This window comes from Nomascus leucogenys, chromosome 9 (assembly GCF_006542625.1).
Source record: "Nomascus leucogenys isolate Asia chromosome 9, Asia_NLE_v1, whole genome shotgun sequence".
In the NCBI taxonomy this organism is placed as follows: Eukaryota; Metazoa; Chordata; class Mammalia; order Primates; family Hylobatidae; genus Nomascus; species Nomascus leucogenys.
The window spans coordinates 12,492,365-12,513,217 of record NC_044389.1 but is presented as its reverse complement, the minus strand read 5'-3'; the positions used below and the strand labels follow the sequence as shown (position 1 = coordinate 12,513,217).

Genomic DNA, 20,853 nt, shown 5'->3' with positions numbered 1-20,853 from the left:
GGATCTTCTGTTGTTGTTGTCATTGTTTTTGAGACAGAGTCACGCTCTTGTTGCCCAGGCTGGAGTGCAGTGGCACGATCTTGGCTCACAGCAAGCTTTGCCTCCCGGGTTCAAGCAATTCTCCTGCCTCAGCCTCCCTAGTAGCTGGGACTACAGGTGCCCACCACCACGCCCAGCTAATTTTTTTGTATTTTTAGTAGAGACAGGGTTTCACCATGTTGGCCAGGTTGGTCTCAAACTCCTGACCTCAGGTGATCCGCCTGCCTCTGCCTCCCGAAGTGCTGGGATTACAGGCATGAGCCACCATGCCTGGCCATGGCAGGAAATTTTGATGGGCATCTACTTACCTGCAAGTGTGTTGTGCTTTCTTAACTGAGGGGCATTGGTAGAGGATTGTTAGAGGTAATTGTGTTACTTGAATGGGCCTTCTGGGGTGTTGATGTGCGCAGGGGAAATTTGGATTTCCCATCACTTTGTGTGATGACCACACAGCCCCTAAATCTCACCTAAGTGCGATATGGAGAAGCTGAAAGAAGCCACTACATTGTCCACATGAGCTAGGAACAGTGACTTTAGGTCTTACATTAAATCTTAATTCTGCCTTAACTTTGCTGTGCAACTCAGGCCAGACTTCTCCCTCTCTGGTTCTCAGAACAGCTCTGGCAGCCAAACCGAAGTTATCTCCTATGCCAGCCTGAGACTCCACTCCCTTTGCAACCTCCTGGAGAAGATAACTTAGGGAAAGACTGTCACTGCTCAGAGGAAGCATCCCAAACCCCTCACTGGTTTAGGAATTTAACACCACGGAGCAACGGCCCCAGAAGGCAAGGCGATTGTTAGGAGGAATTAAACAGGCTAGTGCTGGACCCAGCCATCCAGTCCTGGCTTACACAGAGGTTGCTTTTCATGCCTTTTCCCTCTGTTAATTTGGCTTGTTTTCCAAACATGGGTCAAACAACCCCTCTCCAGAAGCGGCAGCAGCAGAAGGAAATGTTATTAAAAATGAGTCTGTTAGTGGGAATGGTGTGTGGATGAAGTCTTTGGGAGTTTTGGCTGCCAAATAAAGACTTTATTGTCATTCCTCCTTTCCCAAGCTCCCTCCTTCTCTCCTCCCCTCCGCTCCCTCCCTCCTCCCTCCTCTCCTCCCCTCCCTCCCTATGATCTGCCCCTCCCTCCCCCTAAGCTAACCTCCCCACCCCAGTAGGATCTGGTGGAAGAAAAGTCAGGCAAACACAAGCACGCACACACCACTGGGAGATCAGATCTTCTAGCTGGCTCTCTGCTGCCACAGCTCCGCCGAAGGGAGGGGGTGGAAGAGGAGGACTAAACTCAGAGCTGAGAGGAGAGGCAGGTGTGTGCAGGTAAGCCCAGTCGGGAGATGGGCAGGAGACTGGGAAGAATCTTTCATCCAGTAAGTTTCCTCCTGATCTGTCCATTTATTGATCTAGTCTCTATCCTCTCACTCCTTCTTTCCTCCCACCTCTTTCTCCTTTCAAATGAGTTCAACTTTAGTCTTCCTAATTTATTTCCTACAGCCTCTTCCTCTTATTTTCATCTCTCAATACCCCTATATTTGCTTGCTGCAAAAGTTAAGCTTTCCTGCTACAGATGCTTGTTGCAGCACAGAGAGCCACGCTGCACAAAGTGTTTCTACAGATCAGGTGTTTCCATAGAAACTGGACTCCAGAACCCATCTCTTTGCACCTTTTGTGTATTGTCACACATTGTGGAAGTCACACACATCACACGGAGGCTGCACTTTCACTACCACCACCCCACACGATCATACAAAATGAAGACATCCTGTCCATTCACCTCTGCCCTCTGCATCTGACATGCAGAGCTAGATCACATCGTCACCAGATACCAGCAGACACACACACACACACACACGCACACATGTTCCCCGCATCTTGTCTCTTGCCCTCTCACACACCTCCCTAGTTGTAAGAGCAAAGATAAAATACGTTTTCCCACTGAGATGGCAGAAGAAAATCTTGCATCCCAAGTCCAGGCCGAATAGGGAGGAGATAAGCAAGAGCAGGAGCTGGAAGGGTTTCTTCATTATTTAGGGCTTGACTGGGTAGGAGGGAGAGAAAAATGGCTTTTTCCAACCTGCACAGTGTCTTCTCAGCAGCTTTGTATTTCTGTCTCACTGGTCCAAACCACTTGGCTTTTGGAAAGAAAGAAAGAAAGCGACCCAGTTCCCAATCCTTGAAGGTCCTAATTCCCAGCTCTGGAGACAGTTCATTTTTTATTTTTTTTCCTGCAGGCAGCCAGAAAAATATTTTTCTTTAAAGCCGTTCTGAAATTATTCCAACCATTCAGGTTGGCAAAAGGTCCTGTGGCAGAGGAGAAAAAAAAAGGCGGCAGTTCCTTAAGCAGTTGGGGAGGGGAAAACTGAAGGGTGGCCCCTCTCCTGCTCCCCTGCTCATTCCTCTCCATTAATAGACGGTCTGTCCCAAGGCAGGCTGGGTGTAGGGAGATCAGGGGTCCCACACACAGCTGATCTTCACAGTCACCTAAGGGCAGGAGAGGGAGGAGTGTGGAGGGCTTACTAAAAATACAGATGTCAGCTCTCACTACAGATCTACTGAATCAAGACCCAGGAATCTTGTTTTAATACTTCAGGAGATTCTGATGGTCCACCAGGGCTTGAGAATCAGGGGCCTGAGAGAGAGCTTTGCTGTAATTTTTAAGCCCAAGGCTCTGGCAGTGTTAGCTGGGCAGAAGGACCGTGTCCTGGAAAAGGAGCTCCAGAGTGTCCCAAATAGGCCATCTCTCTTTTGGGGAGTGGGAGTAAACAGGGAAGAGCTGTCTCCCTCTCTCCTCCTTGCAAGCACAAGCAGCCATATATACCACAGAGGAACATTCCAGTAAGAAAGTTCCCCCAAGAGGGCTCCACAGAGCTTCTGTTTCCCCTCTCCTGCTAATCTGCCTGCCCCAGGACCCCAGGAGCATGTGCTGGGCCCTTCCCCTGACCCTTCTAGGTCCCTGCTCCTCCTGCCCAGCAGCCACCTGTCTGGTCTCTCACAGAGGGTGGGCTGAACACTTTCTTCATGCCCCCTCCACCTCCCTAGTGGGCAATCCCATTTATTGGGCATGTGAGTGAAGCATTTCAAGGCTGGAAGGGGCAAAAACCTGGGTGCAAAAGGTTGAGAGAAGTCACAAATCACAGTGGAACTCCACGGCCCGCTGAGGAAGGCAGACTTGCACCTTCTCTGGCCAGTGTCCCCTCACCTGTTGCAGAAAGCATCAGTGAGAAGTTGGTGAATTAGAAAGACAGAACAAGCTTTCCCTAGGTGGCTGGGGACTTCCAGAGTCTCCTCAGTTAGTTGTTTCTGAGACCCAAGTGTGATCTCACAAGCCACAAAGGGGAGGAAGTTGCTCTGTGTGGAAAAGCTGGTACCCCACCCACAAGGATCCCTGCCTTCGAGCAGCGCATGGGGGCTACCCACTAGCCAGGCTGGAGAGAAAGAGACCCCATTACTTTGAAATAATATCAACAAGACCTTAACATTCACGAAACACTCACTTTGCATGTATTAACTCATTTAACCCTCAAAACAGAAAAGAAAGTGTTAGTATCCCCATTTTATAGAGCAGAAAAGCAATTGCTTTGCCTAAGCCTACCCAGCTAAGCATCTGAATGAAGAACTGCAGGGTTTGGTCTCAGATCTATAACCACTCAAGGCATCTTCTAGGCTTTCTGCAAGGGTTGGAGATGCTGGGGGAACAGGGCAGAGAAGGATATGGTAGGCGGCGGGCTGTAAGAGAAGAGTCGTCTCACCCTGGTTTCTTCCCCACTGCTCGGAATGGAAAACTTTCTCTTCTAGACTAGTGGCCTGAGGCCAGAAAATCTTCATTCTGTTTACACTTTGCCTTGTGGTAGACACTGGGGAGACAGATGGTCCCTCCATAATAGAGTTATTTTTATTTTTGGCACTTTTTGATCTGTAGTGCATTTTAAAGCTGCTAACCACACTTGCTTTTGACAACTGGGTAAAGAATATAGGTATAGGGAAGATTTTTTTATTCCCATTTTACAGATAAGAAAACTGAGGCCCAGAACAGGGTTCGCATCACTAGGTAGTGGTGGAGGGGTGAGAATCTTCTCTCCTAACTAGTATGCACCACAGGCTCTCCTCCCACTGCCCCAGGCAAGCTCATCCTTGTATCTTTTCACCTTCCTAGAAAGGGGCATCTTGAAGTCATCATGCCCCCAAAAGGCTCCTTTCTTATCTCAGGACCACATCAGCCCTAATGGGGGCCTTGAAAGGGCCTCAGGCTCACTCCTCTGCTAACTCTGCTCATAAATTGGCAAAGACTGCTTGATTCTCCCTGCTTCCAACACCCTTCTGGACTACAGGAAGAGATAAAGAGAGCAGGATGGCTTTCGGACTCCTAGGTTAAGAACAGAAAGAAGGGAAAAAAGAGAGAGGGGTGTTCTGATGTTCACGGCACAGCGCTGGGTCAGAAGCAGCCCCATTCTCCACTGCAGGGTAGCTCTGGGTCAAGGCATGGAGGCTTAGGGGTGACCAATCAGACAGGAGATCTGACAAGTAAGAAGAATGCCAGCTCAGAGTGCAGCGTAACCCTGCTGCTAACCCTGCCTAGCCCTGGGAGACAAACCCAACCTCATTCCCAGCCCAACCTCAACCTCTCCACACAAAGCCAATTAGCCTTAAATAGGTGCTCTTAATGACTTGACCAACCCATCAGGACTTCCACCCATCCCTGCCCTGAGCAGAAACATTCCACCACTCCTGGGTTTTAACATTAAATTAATGAGAGAGATAGGGAAGGGGGCTATCTCACTTTAAAAATCAAGGAGTCAGTGGGGCGCTGTGGCTCATACCTGTAATCCCAGCACTTTGGGAGACTGAGGTGGGCAGATCACTTGAGCTCAGGGGTTTGAGACCATCCTGGGCAACATGGTAAAACCCCATCTCTACAAAAAAGACAAAAATTAGCCAGGTGTGGTAGCGCATGCCTGTAGTACCAGCTACTCAGGATGCTGAGATGGGAGGATCACCTGAGCCCAGGGAGGTTAAGGCTGCAGTGAGCTGTGATTGCACTAGTGCACTCTAGCCTGGTCAACAAAGGGAGACCCTGTATCACCAAAAAAAAAAAAAAAAATCAAGAAGTCTCCCTAGAGAATCTGCTCTTTATAAACAAATAAATGAGTAAGTAAGCCTCTGCCACTTGCAGAGATTTGGCACTTTATAACATGCCTTCAAATGCATGATCTCGTTTGATCCTCACACAGATGAGGAGCCTGGTTGGAGAGTCAGAGCCAGGAGTCAAGCCCAGATCCACAATAGTTGGAATTGAAATTAGAATTTAAAACTCTCTTAGAGGCTGGGCACAGTGGCTCACACCTGTAACCTCAGGAATTTGAACGGCCGAGGTGGGAGGATCGCTTGAGCTTAGGAGTTCAAGACCAGCCTGAGCAATATAGTGAGACCCCCCCATCTCATTTTTGTTTAAAGTGAAAAAAGAAAAAAAAATTAAGATTCTCTTGGGAACCATTCTTTAATGTGGAGAGTGAATGTTGGGTTGGGCAAAGCAATTGCCTTTCTCTTCTGTGAAGCAGCAGCTTTTCCAGAACCGATGGTGGACAGCAGAACTGCATGCTGTTGTAGGTGGTCAACAAACCTTCACTGATTGAGCAATGAGCAGAGCCCAGTAGAAAGCTGTGGGTGGAGAGGTGCACTTGTGAAAGCATAAGAAAAATTTAAAAACAGACACATGGACCCATCCTAAGGAATTTTATGATTGGACAGAAGTTTCTAGAAGGCAGGAGCATAGAGTGTGGGTCTGAGGCTTTGTAGGAGGGACTATGACTACCCATGGAGTCTAGGTACCCTCAGTCTGTCACACGGATTCTGGTTTCAGAGACCTAGGACATCACGGAGCACTGCCAGAGAGAATGACTGTGCTGTCAGCTGTCAGAACTTCTCATCCTGCCTCATGGCAAAGCTCCAGCAGGAAGGGGCATCACCCCATGAGAAAAGCCTTAGAAATGAATGCTATTTCCTTAAGAGAGAAGCATCCCTGCACTTGGAATGGTTCTGATTCAGCCCTGGGGCTGAGGGAAGGGGAGGAGAGCAGGCTCAGCTTCCCCACATAACTTGCTCCTGGGAGCATTTCCTGGGGAACCTCCTGTTGGCTCTGGGAGAGGCTTGGCTAGGCCCAGAGGTTTGGAATGTAAACGGGTCAGAGGACTAGTGAAAAGATAAGTTCCCAAAGGGTCTGGTGCTGCATGTGGGGATGAGGAAGGCCTGTGTTTACTGTGGATGAGAAGGCGTGCGCGGCCAGCCTGCTGGGTGGAGCTGTGAGTGACCTGCCTGTTCCTCTCACCCCTGACCATGAAGACCAGGGCTGCCCTGGCACTGAGCCAAGGAAACCCACCCCCAGCACAGGTCACAGCCATGGTGCCTCACTGCTTTTGCTGGAAGCCCTGGGCAAATTGGTGCCCAGTCCCTGGCATATGCCTTCAGTTACAAAGGCAAGGAAGGGATATAGAAAAACTGCCGCCAGTGCTGGGAGCCCCCTTGGGACAGGGCTTCTCACAGTATGAAAGATTTCTAGGCTTCTGGGTGATTAGAAAATAATTTCTTAAAAAAATCAGAGTCACTTCGGCCGGGCACGGTGGCTCACGCCTGTAATTCCAGCACTTTGGGAGGACGAGGCGAGTGGATCACGAGGTCAGGAGATCGAGACCATCCTGGCCAACATGGTGAAACCTGTCTCTACTAAAAATACAAAAAAATTAGCCAGGCATGGTGGTGGGTGCCTGTAGTCCCAGCTACTTGGGAGGCTGAGGCAGGAGAATGGCATGAACCCGGGAGGCAGAGCTTGCAGTGAGCCGAGATCACGCCACTGCACTCCAGCCTGAGCGACAGAGTGAGACTCCATCTCAAAAAAAAAAAAAAAAAAAAAAAAAAAAAAAAAAAAAAAATCAGGATCACAAAAATTGAGGCTTTAGAAATGGTTTTTTTAGAATAGTAATGCTTTAACCACCTCCTTAATTTATATGCAAGATGACTGTTCTGTTTTCCAGAAAATTACAGAACTTCCCACAACGTTAATTCGTAGTTCACCAATTACAAGTGAAGTGGGGTTCAGCCAACAAGACTCAAGCTTAAAGTTTTGCAATTAATGCCTTCTCTTTTTAATCCTTGCAATGTATCTCTGAGAATGTTATATCCTTAACAGGAGATCAAACCAAAAACCTAACTGCAAGGTCCTTTGTGATAGGAGGCCAGGAAAAATGGCCTTCTAGACCTCCTTGGAGAGGCCTGCCTTGGAAGAGACCACCTTAGAGGGAGGTGGAGAAGGACAGTCTCTGACCTCCTTCCCTTCCACCTTCCTTCTTTCCTTCCAATACTCAGTGTACTGCATATGGGCTCATATACGCACACAGAGGATAAGTGAGTGAATTTGCTTATGTGCATGGGACCTGAAGAGGTGTGCATGTGAGAGTGTGCAGACTGGGGGGTCAAGGGCATGTGTGTGTGTGTCCATGCACATAAGCTGCGGTGAGACACCCTCCACTCATCCATGGCTAAGTGCTTCTCTTTCTAGTTTCTTGTCACATTCAGCTTCTCCTGAGCATTTGTCCTACAATTTAGCAGCTGGTGAGTGGCTTCTGTTGTCTTTCTTTGATCAAAGCCAGCAAGGAGCCAGGCACTGGGTCAAGCAAGAAAAGTCTAAGCTGACATGGGTTCAAAGGGAAGGTGGGAGAGGCAGGGTGTCTGAATCAGCACAGTGATCACAGGGTCCAGACACATGCTGGGGACATACTCCAGCCCACCCTATCTCAGAGAAGCCTGCATCCCCAGTGTGTCCAGACCTCGAGGTAGTGGAAGGGGCACCCCAATTTTGAGGAAGAGGCAAAGAAGGCCAGTTGAAGCAATGTGGGAACAGGGATCCTGGCTGGGGGTGTCATAGGAATGATATCCTTGGAGAGGGGAAAGTACAGGGCATCCCCTCCGGGGACCCTTCCTAGCCTAGGCCGGGGGGATGCCTGTGGGAGCTGCCTCTTTCTGTCTGCAGCCATGAATCTGTTGTTATTTCCCCAGTTTCAATTCAACTCAAACCACATGGCCCTATCTGGAGGGTCATCGGGGCCAATGGGAAGGAGGGCAACACCAAAACATCCTTCAGCTCCGTATTTCAATGTCATTGAGGCTAACAGGAGGTTCTTCTTGATATCCCACCTCAATACCACTAACTCCAAAGGATATAGGAGCAGCAATATGTGATCAAAAGAAAGGAAAGTGTTTTCTCCACATCTTTCAATCCCTTCCCTGTTTATTTTCCCGGGAGCCTCCACATCTGGGGAGACATTCTTGGCGTATCTCCCAAAGGCAAAGACCAGTGTTCTCTGAGCCAAGTGCCGGGAGTAGGGAGATGGGTGGGAAGGCCCAGAGCATCTGTGAGCCAGGGTGGATGCAAAGGTGTCAGCAGCACTTCCCTCCCTTCCCAGGATCCCACTAGCTCTCCTCTGGAAGGGAGGAGGCCTTGGTTCTTGTCCTGAGTCTGCTGTTAAACAGCATCTTGGCCTTGGCAAGCCACTTCTTCCCTCCAGTCCTCAGTTTTTGTAAACGGTGGGGTCTGGAGTTGATTGGTGGATTTCAAGCCATTTTTAGCAAAGAAACGTGTCCCCCACCCCCCAACAAATGAATGCTTTGGCTAAACCTCAATATATATAATAGGTTTTTTTCAAGAGAGCTGCTGAGGTTGGCATAGGGATGGCTTGAGGGTACCCCAGGGCCATCTCCTCAGTCTCCTCCCCACAGGGGCGTGCCACAGAAATGAAGGCAGAGTTGGAAAACCACTATGTTATGGGATCTTTAAGGATTTTTCTGGATTTAACCAGGACTCTATGGTTCATACATCCTAACATCCCTCTCATGGGGAAGACACTGATGATTTTCTCATGCTGTGAATGGGAGGACTGAGGGCCAGAGTGGTTAAGGGTCTTCTCTGACAAGCCCCAGGACTCCTGACTCGGAGTCCAGTGTGCTTGCTTGCTTGCTTTCTTTCTTTCTTTCTTTCTTTCTTTCTTTTTTTTTTTTTTTTTTTTTTTGAGAAAGAGTTTTGCTCTTGTTGCCTAGGCTGGAGTGCATTGGTGCAATCTCGGCTCACTGCAACCTCCTCCTCCTGAGTTCAAGCGATTCTCCTGCCTCAGCCTCCCAAGTAGCTGAGATTACAGGTGTCCACCACCACACCCTGCTAATTTTTTGTATTTAGTAGAGAACAGGGTTTCTCCATGTTGGTCAGGCTGATCTGGAACTCCTGACCTGAAGTGAGCCACACGCTTTGGCCTCCCGAAGTGCTGGGATTATAGGCTTGTATGCCACCACCCTGGCCCCAGTGTGCTTTCTTTCTTTCTTTTTTTGAGATGGAGTCTCACTCTGTCACCCAGGCTGGAGTGCAGTGGTGCAATCTCGGCTCACTGCAAACTCCACCTCCCAGGTTCATGCCATTCTCCTGCCTCAGCCTCCCGAGTAGCTGGGACTACAGATGCCTGCCACCACGCCTGGCTAATTTTTTGTATTTTTAGTAGAGACAAGATTTCACCATGTTAGCCAGGATGGTCTCGATCTCCTGACCTCGTGATCTGCCCACCTCGGCCTCCCAAAGTGCTGGATTACAGGCGTGAGCCACTGCGCCCGGCCCCCAATGTGCTTTCTACTAGCATGCCCCCTGCCCTCTTCAGAGCAGGCTCAACACATCGAGTGGCTAAGCCAATGGCCAGGGAATCCAGAGCCTCAAGCCCTTGTTATTCCTTTACCTGCTGGGTACGAGCAAACAAGGAGATGCTTCTACAGCTCCCTGAGCTCTGCCCATCTTCCCTGGAGCTCTAGTTCTGCCCAGTTCCGGCTTCAAAAACATGACAACCAGTTACTGAGGGCCCAAGGATAATGACCTCCTGTGTCTTCTCCCTGCAGGTGCATCACCTGGATCATGAGGTCACCCCTCTGCTGGCTCCTCCCACTTCTCATCTTGGCCTCAGTGGCCCAAGGCCAGCCAACAAGACGACCAAGACCCGGCACTGGGCCCGGGCGCAGACCCAGGCCCAGGCCCAGGCCCACACCCAGCTTTCCTCAGCCTCATGAACCAGCAGAGCCAACAGACCTGCCTCCTCCCCTCCCTCCAGGCCCTCCATCTGTCTTCCCTGACTGTCCCCGCGAATGCTACTGCCCCCCTGATTTCCCATCTGCCCTCTACTGTGATAGCCGCAACCTGCGAAAGGTCCCTATCATCCCGCCCCGCATCCATTATCTCTATCTCCAGAACAACTTCATCACTGAGCTCCCGGTGGAGTCCTTCCAGAATGCCACAGGCCTGCGATGGATTAACCTGGACAACAACCGAATCCGCAAGATAGACCAGAGGGTGCTGGAGAAACTGCCCGGCCTGGTGTTCCTCTACATGGAGAAGAACCAGTTGGAAGAGGTCCCCTCGGCCCTGCCCCGGAACCTGGAGCAGCTGAGGCTGAGCCAGAACCACATCTCCAGAATCCCGCCCGGTGTCTTCAGCAAGCTGGAGAACCTGCTGCTCCTGGATCTCCAGCACAACAGGCTGAGCGACGGCGTCTTCAAGCCTGACACCTTCCAGGGCCTCAAGAACCTCATGCAGCTCAACCTGGCCCACAACATCCTGAGAAAGATGCCGCCCAGGGTCCCCACCGCCATTCACCAACTCTACCTGGACAGTAACAAGATTGAGACCATCCCTAACGGATACTTCAAGAGCTTTCCCAATCTTGCCTTCATTCGGCTTAACTACAACAAGCTGACAGACAGGGGACTCCCCAAGAACTCCTTTAATATCTCCAACCTGCTCGTGCTCCATCTGTCGCACAACAGGATCAGCAGTGTGCCCGCCATCAACAACAGGCTGGAACACCTGTACCTCAACAACAATAGCATCGAGAGTGAGTGGGGTGGGCCAGGGCGGGGCCAAAGGCAAGGAGGTTGCCTTGTGTAGCGCCTCTACCCTCTCTAGGGAGACTCAGGGTGGGGTGGTATAAAAAGCATCCACTTTGGCACTGGACTTCAATTTATGGCCTTGCCACTTGCTATCTGGGTGACCTTGAAAAGATATTTGACCAGTCTGGGCAGTTTCCTCATCTGTAAAGTGAGAATGGTAATAATACCTTTTATCACAAAAGTGATATGACGATGTAATAGTTTAATATGGAGAAAGTGCCCAGAATACCATACTTGGAGGGTCATAGGTTTTCTTCCTCAGCCCCAGTTCCTTGGCAACTGGATCTATAGGTAGGGTAGACATGGAATATACTCCTGGACATTCTGCTAAAAACAGAACAGAGACATTTAAATACCTATCCTGAAATGTCCTGGGCCTGCCCTCTGCAGAAACCTGGCCCCTGTGGGAGGATGCTTCTTCCCAAGCCTGAGCCTGGGTTTTGATTCAGGGTGTGCAACTGGTAAAAATGTGGCAGCCAGGAAAAGAAGGTCTGTATGCTGGTGCTTTCTGAATCTATCTGGAAGGGTGTGATGTTTAGGTGCACTTAAGGGAGAGTTTGCCTAAGTGACATTTACAGGGTTCTGGACTTGGAGTATCAATTGCAGCCCAGGAGAGGAGGTTGGAAGTTGCAGTTTTGCTTCAATCAAAAATTTCAGCTCTGAGCAGAGCATTAGCAGAAAGGTTTAGAAGTGAAATAATATTTTCTGGTCCTTGAACAAAATCAGCCTACATTCACACAAGGGATGCAGCAGCAGAAGGGAAGAGAGGGATTGAGGGAAAAGAGAAGGACCCCTAGAACGATATTTGGGGATCCTTAGGTTCCAAACCAAAGTATGAGAGGGAGATTGTTGGTGTCTCTACCGACACCAACAATGGGCGAATAGATCTGTTCACTCATTTGGGATAATTTCAAGAAGTAGAGGAGGATTTTTTTTTTAATCTTACAAAAAAAAATAGGAAAAGGGGAAGACTGTCTAATTTTACCCTGGAGACAGCACGCTAAAATAAAACACATTTCCCCCAGGAAGCTATAAGGCCAAAATACAGACAGAAAGGATACCTTGATTAATAAATGGCTGATAGGTCTCTACCAGATTATGGAAGAACAGGTTGCTGGAGGATATCCCAGCCTTCTAAGGTTGAAGGCAGAGAACTCACACATGAGCCCACCCCATCCAGCCTGTCTCCTGTGCCTTTCACAGACAGAATGGGCTGAGTGGGGCCTAGGTCAGTGCGATGATTATGTTCTTCACAATGACCGTAATGCCGCCACTGGTACTGTCCTTAAACAGCTTGCAAAATGCCTTTGCCAACATTCTCTCCCCTGATTACAGGGCAGGAACCACTCTTACCATTTCACAGATTGAAGAAGTCAGCGTCAGGGTGGCTAGGCCACAGCCTCAAGCTCATAAGAGAAAACCCCTCTGTCAGAGCCCTTCTGCTACTCCAATGGCGAAGGAGAAAGGAGGAAAAGGAAGAGGAAGACAATTACAATGAAGATGACGCCTACTCTTCCTCCTCCTCCTCCTCCATAAATGATAAGTGAGGCAAGGCTTAGGGGAGAATCAAATAGTTCATTTAAATGCTGGCATGCCTGGTGCCACAGGCATCTAACAAGATGTGATGGAGGAAATGGAATCTCAGGCCATGGACCCTTCAGAATCAGTAGGCTCATCGTGTCCCTGGGGCTCCGGAGCTCTCCCCAGACCCTCTTTCCTCTTCCTGTCATCCCTGTTTCAGTAACCATCTTTTGCCCATCCTCATGTCTCACATCCAATTTAAAGGAAAACCTGCAGAGTAATTTTCACATCCACCTGCTGGCTTCAGATCTCACCTTACTGCATTGCTTCTCCACACTGTAGCCAGATTATCTTTGTACAACATAAACCTGAACATAGGGATCCCTAAGGACCCTTCCAGATTTAACACTCCAGGATGCCATGGTTCAAGTATCCTATTAATAACATCGCTCTCATAAAGACAGTCCTGTTCACTGCCGTTCCTCAGACCAGAGATGAAAAGCCTCTTAGTGAAAGACTGTTTGAGAGCCTAACTACCTTCCCAGCTTACTCTCCTTAGTACATCACATTGCAGTATTACTATTCCCAGATTCGCCCACAAGCAGAATTTTGGCCTCCACAACTTCATTCAGACAGATTCCTCTATCAGAACACCATCCCTCAGGTCTCCACCTGTTGTAATTCTATCTATTCTTGAAGGCCCAGTTCAAAATTTACTTCCAATTTTCTAGAGTGAACTTGCTATAACAGTTGTTGATCAATTCCAACTTAATTCATTTTACAAATGAGTAAACTGAGCCTGGAGGTCAAGGCAGCTCATCTATGATCATACATCCCCCAAAGCTAGCCAGTTTCAGAGAGAAGTCTACAGTCCTTGCTGTCGGGTGTCTTCCCCTTTCCCCTTCCTCGTCTTGGCCGCCAGCCTCCACTCCCTGCTGATTTCTCGTCTTCTTTTTCCGTAGAAATTAACGGAACCCAGATTTGCCCCAACGACCTAGTGGCGTTCCATGACTTCTCCTCGGACCTGGAGAACGTGCCACACCTGCGCTACCTGCGGCTGGATGGAAACTACCTGAAGCCGCCCATCCCGCTGGACCTCATGATGTGCTTCCGCCTCCTGCAGTCCGTGGTCATCTAGGCCCTACTCCGCCATGGGATCTGCTCTGACCGCACTTGAAGGCTGGGGCCCAGGCGCCTGTGCCCGCCATTCGTTTTCTCTTTCTCCCTTTCTTTCTCCCAGCTTTGCCTCCCTTATCCCACCCTTGAGGCAGGGAAAAGCCATCTATTCTTCTGCAGCCTCAGGAGCAAGACTTCCAAGGGTTCAGTTTGGTCCCACCCAGTTGAAAGACACCCAGTGCACACCCAAACTCCTGGCCTTCTGTGGTTTCCCTTTGCTCCAGAAACACAGATGTGTCTAAAGACTTGGTGTCTCCTTCTCTCTCCTCCCCCACCCCCACTCCTGGGTACATCTGGGCCGTGGACTATCTGATCTTGGTCCTGGCCGAGCAAACAGCCTGGAGGTAAGGTTCAGAAAGTTCCCCTGGGGACTCCTCCATCTTGGGCAGCTCTGGCTCAAAGAAGCTGAGAAACCCAGTTCTCCTGGGCCAAGAATCCCTTCTGGCAAAGCTGCTGCTACGCCGCACGGTTCCCCGGCACCAGACATCGCCCTGGCCCTGCTGGCCCGGGTCTCCGGGAAGGAGGAGCGAGGGAATGACGGAGGTGGGGTGCAGGGTCAGGGCTCCCGCAGGGGCCTGCATCTGGCCAGCAGGTCACAGGGATGCGCAGGGGGCTCCCTCCTGTTCCAGGGTGAACATAGCCCACACCCTCCTGGCTGGGCCTCAGGAGGAACAGCCAAGGAGAATGGCCCAAGGAACTAGGAAGCAGCCATGGGAGAGGGGAGGAGTTCAAGCCCAGGATGGGCCTGCGTGGCGTCGATGGGTCCTGCGGCCCCCTTGCCCAACCTCGGGTTTAGGGAGGAGGGTTCACAGTGTTTGTGTGGGGGCGGAGGAAGGAAGAGGCAGCAGCCCCGCCCCCGCCATCTGTTCTCCATCAGTGTGCGCGGCCCCGCCATTTCCACGCTCGGGAGGCGGCTCCTGAGAAACAGGGAGGAAGGGGCGGAGCACCTGGACATCTCCCAGAAGCCCCTCCACGTTTGAAAATGCACCTCCTCCTCGGAGACAGACGCATCGGTGCCACCTAGTGGCTGGTGGGAGTAACGGCTGGTCCCAGTCTTGCGCCTGGCCCTCTTCCTGGGGTGATTTTCCTCGGTGGAGGAGGCCCGTGGGGTCCCAACATGGAAGAGCCATGAGCAGTGTGCATGGTGTCGCTCTCCTCTAGGGTCTAACGGGCACAAACGTCCCCAGGCTGGGCTCATTGCCATCATGAGTGAGCCCAGGTGAGGACATAGTCGGCTCCCATTTGTTGTATGCCCTTTCCGGGTGCCTTCTCAGCTCCCTCATCTGTAAACCGAGGAGGTGGATAAGATGCTCCTGGCCGGGCGCGGTGGCTCACGCCTGTAATCCCAGCACTTTGGGAGGCCGAGGCGGGCGGATTATTCCCTGAGCTCAGCAGTTCGAAACCACCCTGGGCAACGTGGTGAAACCCCCGTCTCTACTAAAATACAAAAAAATTAGCCGGGCGTAGTGGCGCGCGCCTATAATCCCAGCTACTGGAAAGCTGAGGCGGGAGAATCGCTTGAGCCGGGGAAGCGTAGTTTGCAGTGAGGCAAGATTGTGCCACTGCACTCCAGCTTGGGCACAGAGTGAGACTCCGTCTCAAAAAAGAAAAAAAAAAAAGATGCTCCTCTGAGGTCCCTCCAGCGCTCATGTTCCAAGTCCTCCGGCGCTCATGTTCCGAGTACACTTTAAATCATACTCGAATGCAGGACAAGTCCTAAATATTTGCCCCTTCCCTTGCAGTAATTTATTTTCTGTATGGACTGTCCCTCCCCCAGAGGCTTCCCCACCCTCCATGCCTGGTCCAGGTGAGCAGCTTGGCAGGTCTCCAAGTGGAACCCGGTCCAGACAGGGCTGCCTCGACTTCACCTTTCCCCCTAACTTCCTCCAAGGGATGCTGCCCCTTCTCAGCCCCCTGCGTGTGTATATTGGTGGGAGGCGTAGGAGATGGATGTTCTAGAAATGAGTAAGACACAGTGCCCACCCCCAAGTTAGGATGAAAAAAGTTCCAGAGGTTTTTAAGAAATTGGATTAAGCTGGGTCCGTAACTTCAAGAAATTCCCATTATGCTCCTTCTCACCTTTCTCTTTTGCTAATTATGGAAAATAGGGCCTGTTTCATCATAGCCTCCTTCCCCCGTGCTCCACTACAATCGCCGCATTCTTTCTAGCTGCAGCTGGTTTCTTCAAGGCTCCTGCTTAAAGTCCATACGTTATTATGGCCAAAAGCAACCTGGTGCTTTGGCCTGGATAAGAGCCCCTTCTGCATCTTATTTACAGCTTGCAACCTCAGCCCCTTTGATGAGGCCCTCAGGGGAGAGGTCATTACCTTGATCCTGCAAACCCAGACTCGTTTAGCAGCAACGCAATCACCATCATCCCACTGCCCGATCTAGAATATGTCTGCTCTCCATCGCTCTCTGCAGCTGTAAGCCAGAGGGGATTCAAGGTAAATAGGCTTTACAGGCTCCCGTCCCCCAAACACACACACAATGGGCTGGTTCCTTTCACGTTTAAAAAGAGCCCCCTTCTCCATGCACTAGTTCATTCCCTCCATGCTGTCATCATCAACATATACAGGTGTGTACATAGGTGTATGTGTGTACTCTGCACATATATCTCTTCTCTCTTGAAGACCATGTTAACTTTGTGAAATAACTTCCACATTTCAACATACTTCACGGTACAGGAAATAAAGTAATATGAAAAACACCCTGCGTGAACTCAACGGTGTGAACAGGTCAAGAATAACACTTTAAAGTCATCTTGCCGGCTGGGCATGGTGGATCACGCCTGTAATCCCAGCACTTTGGGAGGCCAAGGCTGGCAGATCACCTGAGGTCAGGAGTTCAAGACCAGCCTGGCCAACATAGTGAAACCCCTTCTCTACTCAAAATACAAAAATTGGCTGGGTGTGGTGATGCATGCCTGTAGTCCCAGCTACTTGGGGGGCTGAGGCAGGAGAATTGCTTGAACCCGGGAGGCAGAAGTTGCAGTGAGCCGAGATTGCACCACTGCGCTCCAGCCTAGGAGACAAAACGAGACTTCATTTCAAAAAAATAAATAAATAAAAATAAAATAAAGTCATCTTGCCAGCCACCCCCTACCGTTGAGCCACCATGCCCAGCCCCAAAGCCTCTTACTTGCTCTAACAAGATGAGTGGAGAAAAGATTATATTCTTAAGAAATTCCTATGAAAGCTATCCAAAAGCCTTCTCTTTCCTCTTTTCTTCTTCTCATTATTTTTTAATAGAGGCAGGGTCTCATTATGTTGCCCAGGCTGGTCTGGAACTCCTGGCCTCAAGTGATCCTCCCACCTTAGCCTCCCCAAAGTGCTGGGATTACAGGTGTGAGTCACCATGCCCAGCCCCAAAGCCTTTTCTTGAAGAATTGCTCCCAAACTCACAACCCTCATGAAAAATTAATCCTCAATTCCACAAGACTGCCCACCCACAGACAAAAAAATATATATATTCCTAAAGTCAGACCAGAAATCTGACAGCTGCATTTGAAACCCAAAGCCTCAGGTTCTTTCAAGCTACATGTACTAAATTGTCGAATATCTCCCAGGAGCTCTGTACTGAGGCAGACACAGAAAGACACAAAATGGTCATCTTTCCTGCCCAAGTAAAGCTTACAGACTAACTGGGGAGATGTAGTGTGCATACAAAACAGTAAAAGAGCCATCTCAAGGGCAGAAAGCATACAGCCAAGTCATCTGGAATGGTCTACATGCCATGCGGAAGTCCACAGAAGGGTTAGAACAGGGTGTCCCAGAATTTCTCTTCTGAGGGAAGGTTGGTTGCAAAAGTAGGGTTCATGACTCTCCCAGGCTACACCATCTTCTTTAGAATGAGAACTGCCAGGTGACGCCCTCGCTGCTCCTACCTGGCTACTAAACATCTACTTCAGTTCACTTCACTGATGTTCAGTGGATATCGGTCACATGCCAGGTCCCCAGCTAAGCATTCAAGGATGGGTAATATACACAGCAGCACACCCTTGAGGAACTCATACCTTGGTAAAGGGAAAGAAATCCATGAATGGATACCTCTGTGTCCTAAGTGTTTGTAATAATGCTGTGTGTCAGGCCTCTGAGCCCAAGCTAAGCCATCATATCCCCTGTGACCTGCACATGCACATCCAGACGGCTGGTTCCTACCTTAACTGATGACATTCCACCACAAAAGAAGTGAAAATGGCTGGTCCCTGCCTTAACCGATGACACTACCTTGTGAAATTCCTTCTCCTGGCTCATCCTGGCTCAAAAGCTCCCCCACTGAGCACCTTGCAACCCCCACCCCTGCCTGCCAGCAAACAACCCCCTTTGACAGTAATTTTCCATTACCTACCCAAATCTTATAAAACGGCCCCACCCCTATCTCCCTTCGCTGACTCTCTTTTCGGACTTAGCCCGCCTGCACCAGGTGAAATAAACAGCCTTGTTGCTCACGCAAAGCCTGTTTGGTGGTCTCTTCACACAGACATGAGTGAAACTGTGTATGAACAGCATAGAGGAAAGGGCTTTTACCTCTACCTGAGGAAAACCAGAAAGGCCCCTACCATGTGAGCTGGCTCTTAAGGGATAAATCAGATTTTTCCAGGTGGATGAAAGAAAAAAAGATGCCACCTGGACAGCAAACAGCATGAGTACAAAGGTAGGAAGGTGCGGAGTTTACCCTGTGGGGCTTGTGTGTCTGAAAAAGAGGAGAGGGTCATGTTCCGGTCATGGAGTGGAGTTATGTGGCTACAAGCCCTCAGCAGGGGATACACCCCTGTCCTCCAAAACACAGGAGGGTTCCTGAACTTCCCTGCCTCTCTCTCCCTATCCATGAAAAGGGCAACAACAGGGTTGGCTGGTCAAACTTCTGTCCATACCACCTGCCACCTCTGATTCATCAACACGCCTTGTGCCTCTCCTAATGAGAGATTAGGATTAGGACGCCTCCCCCGCCTCCTGCTTCCTTTGCCAGGCTCTCGGGGAGCTGGGCTGCCTGGAACAGCAGTCTGCGGGGTTAGCCGTTTCCCCCACCAGGTCACACGTACACATCCATGGACAGCCCCTTATATTCATGAGAACAAGAGTGTGTGACCTGTGAGCTCGGGAAAGCAGGAGGAGAAGTTGGGAGAGGGTCTAGGATGCGAACCTGAGTCTGGATGTGGCTCCTGCAGGGAGTGGGGGGAGCAGGTGTGTATGCACTGGGGAGGAACGATGGTGGGGGTGCGGCAACCAAGCAGGGATGGCAGGACCGTATGTCACTGGGAAAGCAGGGAGGGAGAGTGGGAGCAGGCGGCAGGGAGAGTGAATGAACACTTGCATTTGCATTTCTCCCAGGAATAAATGTGTGGGGTGGGAGGGGGGAGATCACCTAGCCTGGCTGTGGGGGCGGAGGGCCTCTGGCTGCAAAGCCCAGGCTGTGGAGAGAAGATGGAGGCATACAGCCCGCCAAATGTGCCATCTGCCTCCTGGGTGCCCTCCAGGATACAGGGCTATCTTTCCCTCCACCCAGCAGAGCCTCCAATGGTGTCTTTTCCCAGGTAGGGGGCTGCCAGGGGTACAAGAACATGCTCTTCTCTGGTGACCAGGCTCTTGGGCTGAGGGAAGCCCACTCTCGGACCAGCTGGTGCCCAGGAACACAGCAAGCCAAATGCTGCCCTCGAAGGCCAGGCTATTAGATCTGCCTCTTCACCTGGTGTGCCAGGGCAGAGATGAGTTCTGCCAAGCCATCTGCTCTGAGGGCCTGGAAACACATGGACTCAGGACTCCTGGGGAAGAAGGTGGAAATGGGGAGGGTCATATGAACTAAAGAAAACTCTCTGACCCGAGAGTCAAAAAATCTAGGTATTGGCCCTGGCTCTGTGTGACCTAGGGCAAGTCACGTCACCTCTTTGGGCCTCACTCTCCTCATCTATACACAAGGATTTGGACTAGATCTTTAGGGGCCCTCACAGCTGGAATTCAGTATCTGGTTGGTGGAAAGGAGTAGGGAACAAGGAGAGTCACTGAGAAACCTGGGTGGACGCCGGGGCACAGGCTGGCAGAAGCTGGGGGAAGACTCCTTAGCCACCCCACCTCTGCCTTCAGCAAGGACTTGCTCGGCAGCCTGCTGGAGGCACCAAGGAAAGGGGAGTGTTTCCAGATAAATGCCGTTGGCCCTCTGTATTGGTGGGTTCCACATCCGTGGATTCAACCAAGCACAGATTGAAAATATTCAGAAAAAAAAATTTCACAATGTTCCAAAAAGGAAAACTTGAATTTGCTGTGTGCCAGTACTATGTGGAATCCATGTGAATGGACTGAGGTGTAAGCATTGTGTTTGGTGTTATAGGTAATCTAGAGATGATTTGAAGTACACAGGAGGATGTGCATAGGTTATATGCAAATTCACCATTTTATATAAAAGACCTCAGCATATGTGGATTTGGTATCCACGGGACGTGCAGAACCAATCCCCCATGGTTACTGAGGGACGACTGTACATCTCTGAGTGTGGGGGAGAGGATACTTCCCAGGCCCCCAAGGACCCTACACAATGTCTACTGGTGTTTATGATCCTTTCTAGGGCCCACCTCCCAATTTCCATTTGGTTTACTCCTAGCAGATTTAGAGGATTTCCTGTATCCTCATGATCATCATCTGTGAACTTGAAGTTGGCTTTCAAATCCTATCTCATCCCCCATACACCTTCTCTTTGAACCACCTAGGCCTGCAGCTCCTGCCTCTGGTGATTTTGTTCAATTATGGTCTCTGTGCTGGCCCTCCAGGTGAGAGTGAAGTGCCTCAGTTCCACCTCTTTTTATCTTTGGATTCTGGCTATGAAGCCGAAGCCTTGTCACTCTCTGGCTGGAGAAAGAAGCTGCAAAGACAAGCTTTATCTCTCCATATCCCCCCACTCCAGCCTTCTCTGAGGGCTCAGAATCTGAGGGATGGGGCCCCTTCCTTGCAAGGGATGGCACTGCCTGTTCCTCAAAGATGTGGCCTTACCAGGAGGGTGGACGAGGAAAAGAAAGAAGGAGCTGACAGAGTAAGAGGAGAGACACAGCAGGAGCTGGAGGTGGGGGGTGAAGCGGAAGGTGGGGGGAGAATTCCCTTTTGTCAAACACAGGAATGGGGCAGGGGACCCCCTGAGGAAAGAGGAGGGGAAACAGCTG

The 20,853-nt window shown here is 50.3% G+C and overlaps 1 protein-coding gene across 2 annotated transcripts; it reads left to right on the top strand.

The window, feature by feature from the left end:
- Positions 1–1,208: 1,208 nt before the first annotated feature.
- PRELP (proline and arginine rich end leucine rich repeat protein) lies at positions 1,209–16,413 on the top strand. Of its 2 annotated transcripts, none has more exons than XM_012502068.2 (3): positions 1,209–1,351; positions 9,963–10,951; positions 13,490–16,413. In XM_012502068.2, the coding sequence occupies exons 2-3, from the start codon at positions 9,979–9,981 to the stop codon at positions 13,663–13,665; spliced, it is 1,149 nt and encodes a 382-aa protein (XP_012357522.1). In that variant the 5' UTR covers positions 1,209–1,351; positions 9,963–9,978; the 3' UTR covers positions 13,666–16,413. The 2 variants fall into 2 exon arrangements, with proteins under 2 accessions (XP_012357522.1, XP_003264632.1); XM_003264584.3 differs by having other exon boundaries at positions 1,211–1,361.
- The last annotated feature ends 4,440 nt before the right edge of the window (positions 16,414–20,853 follow it).

What these genes read in the sequence shown, in the direction of transcription:
- PRELP (XM_012502068.2), top strand. Translation starts at nt 9,979, where the DNA reads ATGAGGTCACCCCTCTGCTGGCTCCTCCCACTTCTCATCTTGGCCTCA. An exon ending in CAACAACAATAGCATCGAGA is followed by an intron (nt 10,952 to 13,489) that starts GTGAGTGGGGTG and finishes CTTTTTCCGTAG; the next exon opens with AAATTAACGGAACCCAGATT.